Source organism: Cetorhinus maximus, chromosome X (genome assembly GCF_964194155.1).
Source record: "Cetorhinus maximus chromosome X, sCetMax3.hap1.1, whole genome shotgun sequence".
NCBI lineage: Eukaryota > Metazoa > Chordata > Chondrichthyes > Lamniformes > Cetorhinidae > Cetorhinus > Cetorhinus maximus.
In genome coordinates this window covers 12682775-12701742 of record NC_135917.1, presented here as the reverse complement: position 1 = coordinate 12701742, position 18968 = coordinate 12682775, and the positions used below count along the sequence as shown (strand labels likewise).

Sequence of the window (18968 nt, the reverse complement as noted above, 5' to 3'; positions counted from 1 at the left end):
AATATCAAATACTTTGCCCTGGCATTAAGGAGATTAACAACATGGACACTACATTGGAAGAAGGGATCAAGAAAGGATATAAAGACATTTCAGATAGAAAGAGGGGATATAATTGATAAGCTAATAAAGCTGAGTGAGGAGAAAACTCCTACTCCAGGTGCATTGCATTTGCTCATATTTAAACTAGAGAAAAGATAGCAGATGCATCATTACATATACAACAACGTATCTTTATATAGCATCATTAACATCATAAAACACCCTAAGGTGCTTTCCAGGAGCGATTATAAAACAAAACATGACCCCGAGCCACATAAGGAGATATTAGGTCAGGTGACTAAAAGCTTGGTTACAAAGGTTGGTTTTAAGGAGTGTCTTAAAGGAGGAAAGCGAGGTAGAGAGGCGGAGAAGGGTAGGGAGGGAGTTCCAGAGCTTGGGGCCCAGGCAGCTGAAGGCACGGCCGCCAATGGTGGAGCGATTAGAATCAGGAATGCACACGAGACCAGAATTAGAGGAGTGCAGAGATCTCAGAGGGTTGTGGGGCTGGAGGAGATTACAGAGATAGGGAGGGGTGAGGTCATGGAGGGATTTGGAAACAAGGATGAGAATTTTAAAATCAAGATGTTGCTTGACCGGGAGCCAATGTAGGTCAGTGAGCACAGGGGTGATAGGGGGACGGGACTTGGTGTGAGTTAGGACACGGGCAGCAGAGGTTTGGATGATCTCCAGTCTACAGAGGGTAGAATGTGGGAGAGCAGCCAGGATTGGGTTGGAATAGTAGAGTCTGGAGGTAACAAAGACATGGATGAGGGTTCCAGCAGCAGATGAGCTGAGACAGGGGTGAAGTCAGATGATATTATGGAGGTGGAAATAGGCCATCTTAGTGACGGCCAGAACATGTGGCTAGAAGCTCACCTTGGGATTAAATGCGACATCAAGGTTGGGAACAGGCTGGCTTAGTCCCGGACTGTTGTCAGGGAGAGGGATGGAGTCAGTAGCTAGGGAACAGAGTTTGGAGCAGGAATTGAAAACAACGGCTTCAGTCTGTCCAATATTTAATTGGAGGAATTGGAATTGCTATATGTATGCAAAAAATATAGAAAATGGAATAGGGCATTGGCGAGACCTTAAATAGATTAGTGTGTACAGTTTTGGCCTCCTTAAGGCAGGATAGACTTGTATTGGAAGCAGTTCAGAGAAGGTTGTTTGGACAGGTTGGACCTGTATCCAGGAGTTCAGAAGAATGAGAGGTGATCTTATTGAAACATAAGATCCTGAGGGGACTTGACAGGGTGGATGCTGAGAGGATGTTTCCCCTTGTGGGAGAGACTAGAACTAGGCCAGGATGTGGCGGGGGGGAGAAACAGTTTAAAAATAAGGGATCTCCCATTGAGAGAGGAATTTCTTCTCTCAGAGGGTTGTTAGTCTGTGGAATTCCCCTCCCCAGAGAGTGGTGGAGGCTGGGTCATTGATCATATTCAAGGCTGAGTGAGACAGGTTTTTGATCTACAAGGGAGTCAAGGGTTACGGTGGGGGGCAGACAGGAATATGGAGTTGAGGCCACAATCAGATCGGCCATGATCTTGTTGAATGATGGAACAGGTTTGAGGGGCCGAATGGCCTACTCATGCTCCTATTACTTATGATCATATGAACAGTGCCAGAAGTCTTGTGGACAGCTAATGTGATCCCGATATAAAAAAAGGGGAGATAAATCAAGCTCAGGGAGTTATAGCCCAAGTAACGACATCAGTGGCAGGAAAGGTAATGGAACCTTAATCAAAGGGAGGTAATAGAAAAACATTGCAGAACTGAAAATACAATAAAGAGCAGTCAGCTTGGGTTCCAAAATGGAAGGTCACGTTTGGCCAACTTTATGGAATTATCAAATTCTTGTAATATGTGTCAGCAAGAGTAGACAAGGGCAACGTAGTAAATATATTTGGATTTTTGTAGACTCATGACTGAGACCAGGGCATGTGGAGTCAGGACAGGTAGCAGAATGTATAGGAAAACTGGCTACAAAACAGAGTGTGAGGGCTGGTTAAAGGTATTAACTCAGACTGCCAAGAAGTGTGAAGGTGTTCCACAAGGGTTTTGAGTGCCGGGAACAATCATCACTCATCTTACACATAGACAATTTGGACTGGGGAATCAGAACAATTTTGAACTTTGTGGGTGAGGTTCGGAGGTATAGCTAATACCAGGGGAGATGAATAAACATTCATGTCAACAGGATGGAGGTCTAATTGGTCAATGAGTTTCAATATGGGTAAGTGGGAAGTGGTACATTTTGGTGGGATGAGGAGACTAGATACTCCTTGGAACATATTCTAAACAGGATAGAGGAGCAAAGGTACAAATAAATTAATCTTTAAATACGGCAAAGCAGGTTAATAAGGCCTTAATGGAAAGGTTCATTTCTCAAGGGATAGAATTGAAAAGCAGAGGAGTTATGTTAAACTTGGAACACTGGGCATAGTTCTGGTCTCTATATTATACAAAGGATATAGAGACCTGGAAGAAGGGCAAATAGATCTCGAAGGATGGTACCAGAACTGAGAGGATATACCTATCAGGAAGGATTGAACAGGCCAGGCCTCTTTTCTCTAGAAAGGAGAAGACTGAGGAGTGGCCTGATTGAGGTCTTTAAGGTTACGGAGGGATTTATTGGGTAGATGTAAAGATGATGTTTCCACTTGTGGGAGAGATCAAAACTCCAGGCCACTTGAGACGTGAGGAAAACTATTCTTCCACAGCAAGTGATTGGGATCTGGGAGACAGATCCAAACAAGGCTTTCAGAAGAACACTGGATGACCATCTGCAAGGAGAAAGGTCACAAGGCTCTGGGGAAAGGGCAGGGGAGTGGGATTAGGCGAGTTGCTCTTTCAGAGAGCCGACAGGGGCTCGATGGGCCGAATGGCCCTCTTCCGTGCTGTAACCATTCCATGATTCTATAAATACAAGATAGTCGCTGATAAATTCGACCGGGAAGTCAGGAGAAACCTCTTTACCCCGGGGAGTGGTGAGAATGTGGAAGGCACTACCACGAGAGTGAGTAGATGTGTTTGAGGGGAGGCAAGGTAAGTGCACGAGGGAGAGGGGGGTCAGGAGATTCTGTTGATATGGGCGAGATGAAGTGGGGTAGGTATTGTGGTGCACAAATGCTGACATGCACCAGTTGGGCTGAATAGCCTGTTTCTATGCTGTAGACTTAATGGAATTCTGTTCTGATCGCACCCATTTTCCAGAACTACATTGGACATCATCTCTAACCTTGGACTAAAAATGTACTTCTCCAGAAAACTGTCCAGAGCTGCAGACATTGTAGCAAACTCCTCCCCTTCATTTGTCGCTTATGTAACTCTTAGGAACAGGAGGAGGCTGTTCAGCTTCTCAAGCCTGGTCGGCAATTCGATTATGACCGAACTGGATCTGAACTCCACTTTCCTGCCTTTGCAACCCTCATCCTCCAAAACACCATCCATCACAGTCTCAGGAACCGGCGATTGTCCTTCAGCAGGCCGCAGTTGTTTGGAAGGAGTTCCAGATTTCCTGTGCGTGAACAAGGCTTCCTGACTTCACGTTTGAACATCCCGCTCAAATTTCAAGATTGTGTCTCCCTGTCCGAAATTCCTGCTCCAGAGAAAAGCTTCTCTGTAGCTGACTCGATGGAATAAACCTCGCTTGCTTTTTGAATAATTAAGTCAGATGGTGGAATTTGAATTCAATCAAAATCGGGACTGTCGTAAAAACCTATCTGGGTCACTAATCGCCGTCCCTACCTGGTCTGGCCTACGTGTGACTCCAGACTCACAGCAATGTGGTTGACTCTTAAATGCCCTCTGAATTAGCAATTAGGGATGGGCAATAAATGCTGGCCCAGCCAGTGATGGCCCCATCCCCTGAACAAATATTAAAAGAAAAATTTTGACTGGGTACCCGCTGAATAGTATCGTACCTAAAAACACACGGAGAAATCTGGCGATATCTCGTGCGATCAAATTGTATCTTCTCCAGGCCGCAGTGTACTGGCTGGAGGGACACTGGTACTACTGAGGGAACTTCAAACTCTTCTCAATCTCACACACTCATTTCAACTGTGGTAGAACTCCGTGATGCCCGCCTCCCTGCCTGCTCCGCACCCCCGCCACCTCGGGCATGCATATTACCTGGGTACCCATTCATATCGAGGTCCATGGCTCCCCGGACTGCGAAGCCGAAGCTAGCTGGCACACTGTTGGTGGTTGCCCACATGCCGGTCAGGATTTGGGAAGGGGTGCTGTTGAGGCCATCGGGGTGCCCGTTGTAGATGTAGACCAGGCCCTGGTGTTTGTCGCCAGCGTAAGGGGCTCCGACTGCCACATCTGTGGGCAGAAACAAAAAAGAGTGTCAGCCCAATGCAACGCTCACCAGCTTGTGCACAATGCAATGCCCCAACCTGCCTCGCTCACTCACCCTCAGACCCTCACACGCGGTTAGACCCAACTTTACAAAGCCACTGCCCTCCAGTGATACCCATGCCCTTCACAGATGCCAGCCTCCGAACCAATTGTAGCAGCTCAATGGTCGTCGTCAAGTGTCACAAACTTGCTCTTCCTTCGGGCCTCAAGAGGGATCTCGAGAGCAGATTTCACTGACTTAACCAGCGTTTTCAGTAACTCTCACAACAAGAACTAAATCCAAGTTAATAAATCTAACAATGCTGCAATTCGGAGACCTTTCTCACGAGGGCCTAGAGCGAAGAGATGACCCTTTGTACCAGTCAAATTAGCCTCTTGGGAGGCGAGTGAATTGGGGCTAAGAATCCAAGAGCAACTCTGTCCTGCTGTGCTCTGGCCGTACTGCACATCACACTCTACGTACCGTTGAATCCGTCTTGATCCAGGTCCCCGAGCACTGCAACCGATGTCCCATATCGACCGTAGGCATCTGTACCAGTCAGGTTCTGACTGACGTTGAACTCCAAGTGCCCGGTCTGTAAATAAACGTAGACCCGTCCAACCTCCTGCAGCCTGCCCCCGGATTCTCGCTCCATGAACATCGGGGCGCTGACCAAAACATCGTCCAGCCTGCGAAACCAGCACTGAAGTTAGTTCCCGCCAGACAATCGAGCAGTGGTTAGATGCAGGGTAAAGCCCTGGCAAGCTCCCTACAGCGCCAGAGTGACAACTGAGCATTCCCCCCCCCGACCCCGTGTACTGTCTCTCTGAGGGAGCTTATCAAATTGTGCTGTGGCCCCCCCTCAGGCCGGCACTGACCATCTGATCTTCATCGCTGTGGGGCTTGGTGGGTGGGAGGGCTGTTCTCACAACCAGAAAGGGGACAACACCCCATCTGACAGCCTAAACCCCACCAAAGGCCAAAGTCTAAACTCCCGGTGTCAAGTCCATTTTCAACATGGGAGGTCAACCATTTGAGGCAGGGTTTTCGAAGTTAAACACATCTCGGTGGCCTCCCCTCCTCCGCGGAGATCTTGGTCACAGTCTGGCCAGCCCTCCACCCTCGAGGGAAGGGGGTTAGCCTCAACGCCTGGCCCCAGGTTCAACCCTCACGGCTCTCTAGGCCGTCGGGCCTGGCGCAGGCCTCTGCCACCTCCTGTCTTGTTTGCCTCCCAGGAGGCAAACACTTTGCCCTCCTTGTACTCAGCCCTGCCCACAAAGTCGCCACCAAGACCGGAAATCGCCAACCGATTGACTTTAACCTCCAACGCTCTGATTTATCAGGGAGCCGCAGGCTGCGAGTCGCCAGGCAAAAACTGGGCCCGGAAGCACTAAGCCGCTTGCAAAGCAAGATCCCGACTGCAGCGCTGTTTCACCTCCACGTCAGACACGGTGACCTCGCTTTTGTGCAGACGCCACTGTGCTTGGGGGTTCAATGCTCCACAAAGCGAGGGACTGGGTCCAAGGCTCTTGTTTTAACACGCTACCTGGGCCGTGTTTAAACTGGAGGGAGGGGAGGGAAGGAGCCTTCTGGGTGACTGTAAATCAGGAGCCACATGCTGGCCCTGAAACACGACACCGACACACGGGGAGCTCAGCTTAATTGGAAAGTGCTGTAAGCCTGGTTCCGAGGATCTCTCCACCCACTCTCTCCCTGAAAGGCTCTGCTGAACGTGACAACACATGCACAACTGATTAAAAAGCGGAAATCACATTTGGCAGATATTTTAACAATCACTTCCTACGAAATGCTGGCCGGAGGAGTTAACTCTCTCGAAGCAGTGTCAGGGAGCTGCCCCCGCTGGCTCCACTCACCCATCATTGTTGATGTCAGTCACAGCCACGGCATAGCCAAAGTACGACGCCATCTGGAACAAATCAAGACAGGAGCTTTTAGTGCCTCGTTGAATTGCAACGTGTGCTTTTTGGCTGCTGCTCGAGCGGTCATTGTCTTTCCTGCCAGTTCGCACGGAGAGGTTGACCCACGAGCTCCTGGCCAAGTTACCCAATCCGGTGAGGCACAAACCCTTCACCCGCCAAGCCCCCTGCTCCGCAGGGTTTCGAGCGCCAATTCCCTCCTCCCCTCTCTTCCAGAGGGAGCCCAGCTCCCTTCCGGGACGAGTGACACCTGTATTGGCTGCCCGAGCATCGCTCGCATATCGCCCGTCGGCCGGCTGCTCGACTGCAGGGAGCGGCACAGCCCAGCCAGATTCTGTCCTCCGGTGGGCCACGGCGACAGCAATCGGGGGCAGGGGCCACTGGCTGATTTCCCCCCCCCCCACCACCCCTCCTCCACTGAACCCAGGGAGACTGAAGCCAACAACTGTCACCTGGGCCCAGGTCAACTCACTCAGTGTCGATCAACAGGCCAAAACAGGAACCTCGTGGCTCAGGCCTGACAGTCATCAGTGCACGAGTGATGATTGAACAGACCCTTTCCAGTCACTGCATTCTCCCCTCTACGTCCGCCATTTCAGTTTTACTTTACAAAGGGACTGCGTGTATACAGATTATAAGCATACACGAGAACACGGGGAATTGGAGCAGGATTCGACTGTGTGACTCGTGGTTCCATCATTCAACACGATCATGGCTGATCTTGGGCTTCAATCCCATTTTCCCGCCCACTCCCCATATCCCTTAATTCCCTGAGACACCAGAAATCTGTCTATCCCAGCCTTAAATATATTCAACGATGGAGCATCCACAACCCACTGGGGTAGAGAATTCCAAACATTCCCAACCCTTTGAGTGAAGAAATTTCTCCTCATCTCAGCCCTAAATGATTGTCCCCTTATCCTGAGACTGTGCCCCCGTGTTCTAGATTCCCCAGTCAGGGGGAACAATCTCTCAGTATCCACCCTGTCAAACCCCTTCAGAATCTTGTAGGTTTCAATGAGATCACCTCTCATTCTTCTAAACTCCAGGGAATATAGACCCAATTTACTCAGCCTCTCATCATAGGACAACCCTCTCATCCCAGGGACCAATCTAGTGAACCTTCACTGTACTGTCTCCAATACAAGTATATCCTTCCTTAAATATAGAGGCCAAAACTGCACACAGTATTCCAGATGTGGTCTCATCAAAACCCTGTACAATTGTAGCAAGACTTCTTTATTCCTGTACTCCAATCCCCTTACAATAAAGGCCAACATGCCATCTGCCTTCCTTATTGCTTGCCTTAGAAGGACAAGAGTGGCAGACACATGGGAACACCACCACCTGGAAGTTCCCCTCCAAGTCACTCACCATCCTGACTTGGAAATATATCGGCCGTTCCTTCACTGTCACTGGGACAAAATCCTGGAACTCCCTCCCTAACAGCACTGTGGGTGCACCTACACCGCATGGACTGCAGTGGTTCAAGAAGGCAGCTCACCACCACCTTCTCAAGGGGCAATTAGGGAGGGGCAATAAATGCTGGGCCCAGCCAGCAACACCCACACCCCTTAAATGAATTTTTTTTTTTAAATTTGCATGTTAACTTTCGGCTTTCCTTATGAGCACAGCCAAGTCTCTCTGAACATCAACAAGTTTCATGCCCTTAAAAAATATCCTACTTTTCTATTCTTATGACCAAAGTGAATAAACTCCCACTTCCCCTCATTGTACTCTATTTGCCACCTTGTTGCCCATTGACTTAACTCTTTGCAGCCTCTTTGTGTCCGCCTCACAGCTTACATTCCCACCTATGTTTAGTTCACTCTCCAAACAAAGGCCACGTCAACTTGTCTCCCAAGGCTAGTCTGTATCATCCACCCAACATGCACCCAAATGCAAGACCCACTCACACAAAAGGCTGATGTTTTATATCGGATTTTTAACTGGCACAGAAACAGGCCATTCAGCCCAAGCAGTCCAGGCTGGCGCTTATGCTTAAATACCTCAGTATGACACAGGGGGTCTTTGTGGCGCAGTGGGGAACATCCCTGCCTCCAGGTTCGAAGCTCTGGGTTCAAGTCCCGCTCCAGGACTTGATGGCCCAAGGAAAGTGCGCTCGTAACACAGCCAAGCGGGTGGAGTGTCAACCTGGAAATCCTTCCAGCACACGCCAATGGCAGGCGGTAAGAGTGGGAGAGATTCCTGGTCAGTCACGTGGTGGAAAGAAATCAGAGCCTCGACTATCAGTATCCATAGCTCCGGACTACAACATGCACAAACTGAGAAATGGAGCCCAGAGCCTTCCCGGTCCCTGTGACCTGGTGGCACAATGGGTGGCAGCAACTGGGGCAGAATGGGTGCCCACTAAAGGCATGTTGGCATGAGCTTGAACAATTGCTGGCTTAAAGTCTCCAGACCGTGAACAACAACAGAGAACGAGAGGGAAGGAAAAACCCCAAGAGATTGGAGAAACTTACTTGCTCACCAGAGAAATTGAACATGCCTTTCATATTCGTTCCATTTAAAATTCGCACCTGCCTCGAGAGAACAAAATGGAAGTGAGTCTACAATGCTGTCCTGACACAGAGGAGATCGCGAGGGTGACACCAGAGGCAGGAAAGAGCCTTCACTTGACAGGATCCCAGTCCAAACTGGCCTAGGAGGCAGTGGGTGAGGGACCCTCAGTTATACTGAGGGAAGAGTGCTCTCTTTTTTCCCTCCTCTTTTCCCCCATTGAGAGATGTTCCACGTGTAACGCCATGCAGAAAGGGCACCACCATTTTGTGGCGTAGGACCGAGTGTGTCTCACAACTGACTGAGAGCTGGGGGAGCCCTGGAAATCTTGCTCAGCAGAATCCAAAGTTGAGACAGGACAATTGGAGCAGGTGAGACTTTATCTGAGGCGGGGGGGGAGTGTGGGGAAACAGGCAAAGAGCAACCACTGTGCCTACAGTGTGATGACAACACCAGGCTTCATCACTCAACCTGAACAGGGATTGAAATCTAGCACGAGGATCAAAATTGATTTCCGCAAAAATAACAGGGCTCAAAGGTTAAATTATGAGGGCGGGTTGTGGGGCCTGTTTGCTCTTGAGCTGATAGAGTGGGGGAGTGCGGTGGTCTGATCAGGGCATTTAAAACGATAAAAAGATTCAAGAGCGACAGAGAGGCAAATTCCCCATGGAGGGGAATCCAGAATAAGGGGGAGAGAATCTCAGTGAGTGAGAAACGTGGGAAGGGTGGAGGTGACAGGGACAGTGACACCTTCAGTCAGCCTCACCTGTTCAAGGAATCAAAGTGGGAGTTGCAGGCCTAGAATTCAATCTCACTTTTCCAGGCTTTGGATAGAAAAAAGGGGCAGGAGCATTGCCCACTGGTACACACAGTACCCTGGCAGAACGCGCAGTGGCACACACAGAGGACAGTCTCAGGATCCTGGGAGCTTCCCTGGAATAGTCTCACCTCTGCTAAAGAGAGACAGAGCAGTGGAAGTGAGGACTCCCTCAACAGTCCCCCTTCCATCAAGTTCACATCTAGTGTCTGACTGCAAATTCGATTCAGCTGAAATCAGTGCTTACATATCCAACCGTGTCCTCTCCACGGGGCACCCCAGTGACATAATCTGTGAACAACAACAATACACATCATCCATCGCCCATTTTACACAGACACATTCACTGTCCTCTTACCAGCAAGATCAGAGGAAAGGGTCACACAAATAAGGCCAAAAATCAAACAGGATATTAGCTTCCTTCTTTTGTTCTTAGATTAACCACACCCATCACCTCCCCATCCATCTCCCTCAAGCCCCCTCCTCCTCCCCCATCTCCCTCAAACACCCCCATCTCCCTCAAACACCCCCATCTCCCTCAAACACCCCCATCTCCCTCAAACCTCCCTTCCTCCTCCTCCCCCATCTCCCTCAAACACCCCCATCTCCCTCAAACACCCCCATCTCCCTCAAACACCCCCATCTCCCTCAAGCCACCTCCTCCTCCTCCTCCTCCTCCCCCATTTCCCTCAAACACCCCCATCTCCCTCAAGCCCCCTCCTCCCCTCACCCTCAAGCCCCCTCCTCCCCTCACCCTCAAGCCCCCTCCTCCCTCAAGCCCCCTCCTCCCCTCTCCCTCAAGCCCCCTCCTCCCCTCTCCCTCAAGCCCCCTCCTCCCCTCTCCCTCAAGCCCCCTCCTCCCCTCTCCCTCAAGCCCCCTCCTCCCCTCTCCCTCAAGCCCCCTCCTCCCCTCACCCTCAAGCCCCCTCCTCCCCTCACCCTCAAGCCCCCTCCTCCCCTCACCCTCAAGCCCCCTCCTCCCCTCTCCCTCAAGCCCCCTCCTCCCCTCTCCCTCAAGCCCCCTCCTCCCCTCTCCCTCAAGCCCCCTCCTCCCCTCTCCCTCAAGCCCCCTCCTCCCCTCTCCCTCAAGCCCCCTCCTCCCCTCTCCCTGAAGTCCGCTCCTCCTCTCTCCCTCAAGTCCGCTCCTCCTCTCTCTCTCAAGCCCCCTCCTCCCCTCTCCCTCAAGCCCCCTCCTCCCCTCTCCCTCAAGCCCCCTCCTCCTCGGGAAAACGTGTCTCTGTATGAATGTATGTCACCTCTAGCCAGTATAAGTAGGCCTCGTTACAAGTTTGACTGATTATCTTCAATTGGTTGATAGTGTAACTATTAGCACACTCAGGATTGCTCGTACCTTCAACGGAATCGCCTGTAAACTCCCCAACGGCCACCGAGTAACCTTTGAAAGAGGAAGAGTGAATATTAGCTCTGGGATGGAGGTAGAGAACAGCCTACATGGAGTGGGGATGTCTTACAAACTGCCCCTTGGCCCACGTGCCTCATGGGCACCATCATGTGTGGCAGCTTAACCATCCGAGCCTCAGAGACCAATCTTCATCCGACTCACTCCCATCCTAACAGGTCCTCTCAGAATAAGCAGACATTTGACTGTCTGCTCCTCATGCCAGGCCCTGAAGGCATTTGCTTCTGTATTACCTCCCCACACAGGGGCAATCATTATCACCAACAGAGTCCCCAGCGAGCGAGTGGTACTGCCTGAGGAATGTGGACAACAGGCACCATGATGTTACTCACCTTGGGGAGCATCCCCATCAGCAACAAGAGAGAATCGAACCATCGCCCCTTGATGTTCAATGGCATTACCATCACTGAATCCCCCCACTATCAACATCCTGGGGGTTACCATTGACCAGAAACTGAACTGGACTCGCTATATAAATACTGTGGCTACATGAGCAAGTCAGAGGCTGGGAATCCTACAATGAGTAACCCAACTCCTGACTCCCCAAAGCCTGTCCACCATCTACAAGGCACAAGTCAGGAGTGTGATGGAATATTCCCCACTTGCCTAGATGAGTGCAGCTCCCACAAGACTCAAGAAGCTCAACACCATCCAGGACAAAGCAGCCCCGCTTGATTGGCACCACATCCACAAACATTCACTCCCTCCACCACCGACACACAGTAGCAGTAGCGTGTACCATCTACAAGATGCACTGCAGCAACTTACCAAGGCTCCTTCGACAGCACCTTCCAAACCCACAACCTCTACCATCTAGAAGGACAAGGGCAGCAGACACATGGGAACACCACCACCTGGAAGTTCCCCTCCAACTCACTCCCCATCCTAACTTGGAAATATATCGCCGTTCCTTCACTGTCACTGGGTCAAAATCCTGGAACTCCCTCCCTAACAGCACTGTGGGTGTACCTACACCACATGGACTGCAGCGGTTCAAGAAGGCAGCTAACCACCAACTTCTCAAGGGGGCAGTTAGGGAGGGGCAATAAAAGCTGGGCCCAGCCAGCGACCCCCACATCCCGTGGACGAATACATTAAAAAGCAGCAGCTAGCCTCTGCTGACAGAGCAACATCAGCCACTAATGGCACATCTTTGTACAAAGTCAAATGGGAAACAGGTGGACCCATTTCTTATTTGAAAATTGGTGAGATCCAGCAGGTTACATATAAACAACCATCGCAGAGCAATGCCTCGAGAAGCCAGCTGCACCAATGCTACAGAAAGATGCCGGAGGGGTTTTGGCTTTTTAACAACACATGAAGAATTTCTGTAGTTTCTGTCAGTTTTGCTGGCAACAAGGAATTAATCTGAGTGAGCAAACAGACCTTGTTGACTGTTCCCAGTGCTAATGCCATCTTCAAGGGCAGGGCCGGAGCAGAGGGGGGGCAGCAGCTGGGAGGTCCAGAGCTTAAATGTCAGATGGGGCAATCCTTCAAATGAAGCATTAAGCCAAGGCCCTCCTGCTCTCTCAGATGTACAAGAGCCTAAAGCTGTACTGGAAGCAGAGCAGAGGGGGGCCAGAGTAAGGGAAGCCCCCCCCACCTTCCCCCCTCCCCCCACCCCCCACCTCCCCCCCTCCCCCCCCCACCTCTCCCCCTCCCCCCCCCACCTCCCCCCTCCCCCCCTCCCCCCCCACCTCCCCCCCTCCCCCCCCCACCTCCCCCCCTCCCCCCATCCCCCCATCCCCCCCCACTCCCCCCCCTCTCCCCCCCCCTCCCCCACTCCCCCCCCTCCCCCCCCTCCCTCCCCCCCCCACTCCCCCCCTACCTCCCCCCACTCCCCCCCTACCTCCCCCCACTCCCCCCCTACCTCCCCCCCTCCCCCCCTCCCCCCCACTCCCCCCCTCTCCCCCCCACTCCCCCCCCCTCTCCCCCCCCCTCTCCCCCCCCTCTCCCCCCCCCTCTCCCCCCCCTCCCCCCCCTCCCCCCCCCTCTCCCCCCCCTTCTCCCCCCCCTCTCCCCCCCTCCCCCCCTCCCCCCCCCACTCCCCCCCCCCCTCCCCCCCCCACTCCCCCCCCCACCCTCGTGCACAAGAGGCAGGATTGGGGGGATGTTTCCCTTATTTTTAGAAGGGATTTTGCAAGGAACAATAAACTTCAGCTCCGAAGGCAGCTCTGGGCCTTCAGGGGGCTTTAAAGTACGCATGATGTAGGGGGAGGGTGCGGAGAGGAGAGTCACATCATTCTCTCACAACGCAACCCAAAACACACGAGAAAGGAGAAGCCAATGGACGGAACTATCAGGAACTCTATCCAAGTATCTCCATCATCGAGTGAGTAAGGAGAGAGGGGAAGGTGATTGGCAGCTCACTCTCCTCTCCCCCATCTTAGCCCTTGCAAATATCGAGTGCGAGAGACATCAAGAGCAGAGCAGAGAGGTAAAACTTCTCATATAACTGGACATCCCTTCAAGATCCCCCTTAGCTACACATAAGAGGGAAAGGCGGACTTACCAAGGTAACTGTCATCATAGGAGCTCGGGGATGGGTGATTAAAGATCTCTCCGTCAGTATACTGAATGAAGTTGAAGTCAGGCTGAGGCTGAACAATGTCCTTCATATTGGCAGAAAGCAATTGGCCTGAAAAACATCGAGTCCAAAACAAATCAGTTATTATCAGAGTCCATAACACCCCCTCAGAGTGACGTGACATCTCATCCACTGCCCCCCACCACCCAGAGCGAGGGCAAGGGCACATCTCCACACCACCACCGTGCCCCGCCACAAACTCTCCAACACAGAGTGGGCGGGCGCAGAGGGGGAGGGGAGAGCGAGCAAGGAAAGAACGAGTGAGAAAACAGCAGAGCGAGTGAGAAAAGAGAGCAAGTGTGAAAAGAGGCGAGCAAACAAGTGAGAAAATAGAGAGGAGAGCGAGCGAGAGAGAGAGGCGGGCGGGGTATGGTGGGCAGAGAGAGGAGAGAAAGGCAGGGCATCTCACCTCACCCACCCCCCCAACACATAGAGACACCCAGGGCATGTCGCCCAGGTCCCAGCGCCGACCCCTAAGCCGCTCGGTGCCCAATTCTGCGGACACCTACACTGCTGCCCGGGGGATGCAATGTCTTACCTTGCCAAAAGAAGCTGCCAGGTCCTCCGAGCACCACTCGCCCATTCTGCAAGGACACAGACAGCTGGCATTATTCACCACACCCACACATACACAAACAAAATCACCAGCTGTCATCAGCTCCTCCCCACCTCACTGCAAGCACTAACGCTGGCCTCCATCCAACCCGGTCAACATCCACAACGGCTCAGGCATCAATGGACCCACCCCCGTCACCCCAATAAAACACAAAAGCTGGTCTTGTTCCATTCAGAGGCAGCGCCCAGATAACACCTGTCGGAGCTCCCACGTGACCAATGGATCAAACTACCCTGCGTGACAGGGACAAATTCTAGTCAGGCACACAACAGGTTCGTGCTGTGTTGGGGAGAATCAGCACTCCCGTGCCCCTGGCAGGCCCCAAGGTAAACTGGCATAGTCTGAGGTGAACCGTAGTGCCACAGGTGAGGAGTGGCAGTCAATCCAAACTGGTCAACATGGAAGCTCTGCATTGTGGTGGGACAGATAGAGAAGGCCCAAGGCTCAGCCTGTTGGGAATTAGCTGACATACTTGCCCTCACTCGCTAACACATCGAGATTGGCATCTCTCACCCTTGGCCAAAATCCACTAACTCACCTCAGAGCAGTGGTGGAAGCTGGCATCACCCACTCTGTGCGGCTCAGTGACCTGGTCCAGGAGCGTCACGTTGATTAAGTTGTCGACCTGTGGATTGACCATGTCGGTGGGGCCAGAGGCACAGACTGTTTTACCTTAACCCTGGTGCAAGCCTCACAATGTCCCAAAGCTTGGGACTTGTGCGCACACCAAACACTCAGATCATGCCAAGGTCAAAATCTACATTCAAAACAGTGCCCACTTGCCAACCGCACCACCTTGGAAAACGTTTCCCTCAAGTGCAGTTTAGTCACAGAACAATCTTTCGGAGCTAAGGTCCTCAGGGGTACCATCAGCAATAACTCCAAGCAAGGAACGCAGGGTCCCTCTAGGAACTGGCTTCTGGCTTTCTACCTGGTACCCCCGACCCATCACGGGGACAGTTCATGTTAATAGAGAAGCAAGCGATGGCACAATCCAGGATGGGGAACTGGAAAATGAGAGACTCTTACCTCTGTTAGGTCAGCGCTGAACCCGCCCTGACAGTACCCCTGGCCGGCTGGTGTGTGCCACTCTGTCAAAACATTAAGAGCACCATGACTTAAATGACAATAGCAGACCCACTGACACAATGGAGGCTCCCCAGGTCACCTCAATGATAAATTCCAGGGCAGCTCCGAGCTCTGGAACAACTAGGTGTGAGGTTGGGGGTGGGGGGAATGTTTGGTGGTTGCTAATTAACGAGTTCAAATGTAACCATTTTTGTCAAACACATTGAAGGCAGGTTGGGGAGGAGATAGGGAGAGGAGAATGGGGGAGGGGTAACTGAACCAATGGTGCTCATGGGAGCTAGTGGCTGCAGTGCATTCTGGGAATAGTTGCCATACTGCCAACAGATTCTTGGCCACCCCTCCCTTCAGTGATACCCCAGCCCCTCAAACAGGACAAGGGGAAATAAAACCCCACCCAGGGAGTGCACACGTATATGAGGACAGGACGCTCCGGTACAACTTAAACCACACGACACCCCCCCACATCCCTCCACCGGACTCTGACGATAACTTGCCAGTTGAGCAAAGCACTGGGAGGGAGGTCAGGGGTCAAAGTATCTCCGGGAGGAGAGAGAGAGGGGAAATTCAAATTCGACAAAGGGACAAGTGTCAGAGGCGATTTCTGGCAATTTTGACTGGGTGGGGCAGTGCCTCCATGGTCATCGAAACGGTACGGACACAAGGCAACACTTACTTGTGCGACAGGGTGCATATTCCAAGATGACATTGAAGTCCTGGAGAGACAGGTAGCAGGTCCCCACCAGCTCATGCAGTTGCTCACTGCCTTTCCACTTGTAGCGAGGGGCACAGGCCTAGGAACAAAAGGAGAGCGGCTGAGAGAAAAGTTTGACGGAGAAAGAGGTTGGAAGGCTGAGGGGGAGGGGAAGATTCGCCCCGCGTTGCCACCCAGTTCCTGCCCGGCATCTCCTCTCTCCCAGAGCAAAACCAAGCTGCTCGATGGACTCAGAGTTAGCAAGGGAGCCACCATTCCAAAAGGCGGCTTTAGCGTTCCCTGTCCAGGAGAAAGTGCTTATAAAACAGAAACGATCGGCGGGGGGGATGATGCTGGGATCAGACATCAACAACTCGGAGCCAGATCTCCTCACCAGGTCAAAAAACGGAGACAAAAAACAGAAATTCAGGAATGAGCAAAATCTGCTGAAGGCTCAATATGTTACTGAGCCAGTGTGGGGAGGGAAGGCCCAAACTCCACCCGCAGCTATGGTTACTGCTGTGTCCAGTTGTTCAACTGTTCTGTGTTTGATGCTGAGAGTTAATGCTCACTGTGCTTGATTGGTTAAGCCTGGGTGATGACTCAGGGCAAAGTAACGACACCACAGAAGCTGCGAGAAGCCTGATCTGGGAAAAGCATGAGTGCGGACATTTTTGAGATTGCAGAGACATCTTAAAACTCTTGTAAATAAACCTCTTGCACACTTAGAAACGAGTGTCATCTCCGCATTGCTCTGAGGTATGTAAAGTATACCACAGTTACTGACTCTCATTCAATGTATTCCTGAAGCTTCCGTCACATGATCTGCTGCCTATCTCCCTGCCCAGTAAAACAGCCTTTTCCCCGATCGCCAATATTTTTTCAAATAGCAAACAAAGTTTTCATAGAATGGAATCATAGAACTGTTACTAAAGGAGGCCATTCAGCCCGTTTGTCTGTGCTGCCCTACGAAGGAGCAATTCAGCAAGTGCCAATTCCTAGCCTTCTCTCTCGAGCCCTGCACATTTTTCCTCTCCAGATAATCGTCCAATTCCCCTTTGGAATCCCCGATTGACCCTGTCTCCCCCACACTCTCAGACAGTGCATTCCAGATCCTAACCACTCGATTGACCCTGTCTCCACCACACTCTCAGACAGTGCATTCCAGATCCTAACCACTCGATTGACCCTGTCTCCACCACACTCTCAGGCAGTGCATTCCAGATCCTAACCACTCGATTGACCGTCTCCACCACACTCTCAGGCAGTGCGTTCCAGATCCTAACCACTCGATTGACCCTGTCTCCACCACACTCTCAGACAGTGCATTCCAGATCCTAACCACTCGATTGACCCTGTCTCCACCACACTCTCAGGCAGTGCATTCCAGATCCTAACCACTCGATTGACCCTGTCTCCCCGACACTCTCAGGCAGTGCATTCCAGATCCTAACCACTCGATTGACCCTGTCTCCCCCACACTCTCAGACAGTGCATTCCAGATCCTAACCACTCGATTGACCCTGTCTCCCTGACACTCTCAGACAGTGCATTCCAGATCCTAACCACTCGATTGACCCTGTCTCCCCCACACTCTCCGGCAGTGCATTCCAGATCCTAACCACTCGATTGACCCTGTCTCCACCACACTCTCAGACAGTGCGTTCCAGATCCTAACCACTCGATTGACCGTCTCCCTGACACTCTCAGACAGTGCGTTCCACTTGCTGCAGGAGAAAAAAAAAAAGTTTTGAAATCCTCCACTTTTTTAAACCCCTTCCTGAAGGTTTTTCTTCCTGGGTGTTCAGTTCCCAGCAGCACCCTGGAGTCTAAGCTTCAATTCCTGGGGACAACGCTGGGGGAGTTGGCAAGCCCTGTCTTAGGCCGATGTTGAGCGCTAACTGACCTCAGGGGAGGCGGGTGTCGGGGCTACACTTGGTCTCCCTCGGCTAACAGAAAGGAAGTATTAGACCCAGCTCCCGCTTGTGAACACTATCCATGAGCCCAAGCGAGGCGAACAGCTGCTGCTCAACATCTGGAGGCGAAGAGTACAAAGGAGGCTGCATGGTGCTGCAAGGCCCATTTGGACATTCAGCTCTCCTCAAACAGCAGGACAAAGGATCGGGCCCAGCTGCAGTCCTTCCCTGTCACAAAACAGCAAGCGCAAGCCGCATTTATATAGCGCCTTCAGTGCAGCAAAACATCCAAGGTGCACACGTTAAGGAGATATTAGGACAGGTGATCAAAAGCCTGATCAATGAGGTAGGCTTTAGGGAGCTTTGTAAATCTCTTTCTTCTTTTAGGGAGTGAATTCCAGAGCTTAGGCGTCTCGACGGCTGAAGGCACGGCCACCAATGGTGGAGCGGAGGAAGGGAAGGTGTAAACGATCGGAGTTGTAGACGCTGAGATTTGAACTCACATTCTCCAGATCCTTTCTCCAGTAACAATCACGATGGCTTTCTACAAACTGTCAACAAATATCAGGCAAATGGGATGACACTTGAAGCCTCACTACCTGTAACAGCAGCTTTAAAGGACTCAACTATTTATCGACTGAACTTTTTAGGTAAGTAACATTCGCGCCACACAAGTGCCAGGCAATGACCATCTCCAACAAGAGAGAATTTAACCATCGCCCCTTGACATTCAATAGCATTACCATCGCTGAATCCCCCATTATCAACATCCTGGGGGTTACCATTGACCAGAAACTAAACTAGACTAGCCATATAAATACTGTGGCTACAAGAGCAGGTCAGAGGCTAGGAATCCTGCAGTGAGTAACTCACCTCCTGACTCCCCAAAGCCTGTCCACCATCTACAAGGCACAAGTCAGGAGTGTGATGGAATACTCTCCACTTGCCTGGATGAGTGCAGCTCCAACAACACTCGAGAAGCTCGACACCA

The 18968-nt window shown here is 51.7% G+C and overlaps 1 protein-coding gene across 1 annotated transcript in view; it reads right to left on the bottom strand.

The window, feature by feature from the left end:
- The window catches only part of LOC144672669 (integrin alpha-5-like), a 142308-nt gene that overhangs the window by 64057 nt on the left and 59283 nt on the right, over nucleotides 1–18968 (bottom strand). The window contains 10 exon segments of the mRNA XM_078534551.1: nucleotides 4174–4368; nucleotides 4868–5073; nucleotides 6259–6311; nucleotides 8805–8861; nucleotides 9906–9949; nucleotides 11010–11054; nucleotides 13591–13716; nucleotides 14204–14249; nucleotides 15311–15372; nucleotides 16044–16161. Of these exon segments, the coding sequence (XP_078390677.1) occupies nucleotides 4174–4368; nucleotides 4868–5073; nucleotides 6259–6311; nucleotides 8805–8861; nucleotides 9906–9949; nucleotides 11010–11054; nucleotides 13591–13716; nucleotides 14204–14249; nucleotides 15311–15372; nucleotides 16044–16161 (952 nt within the window).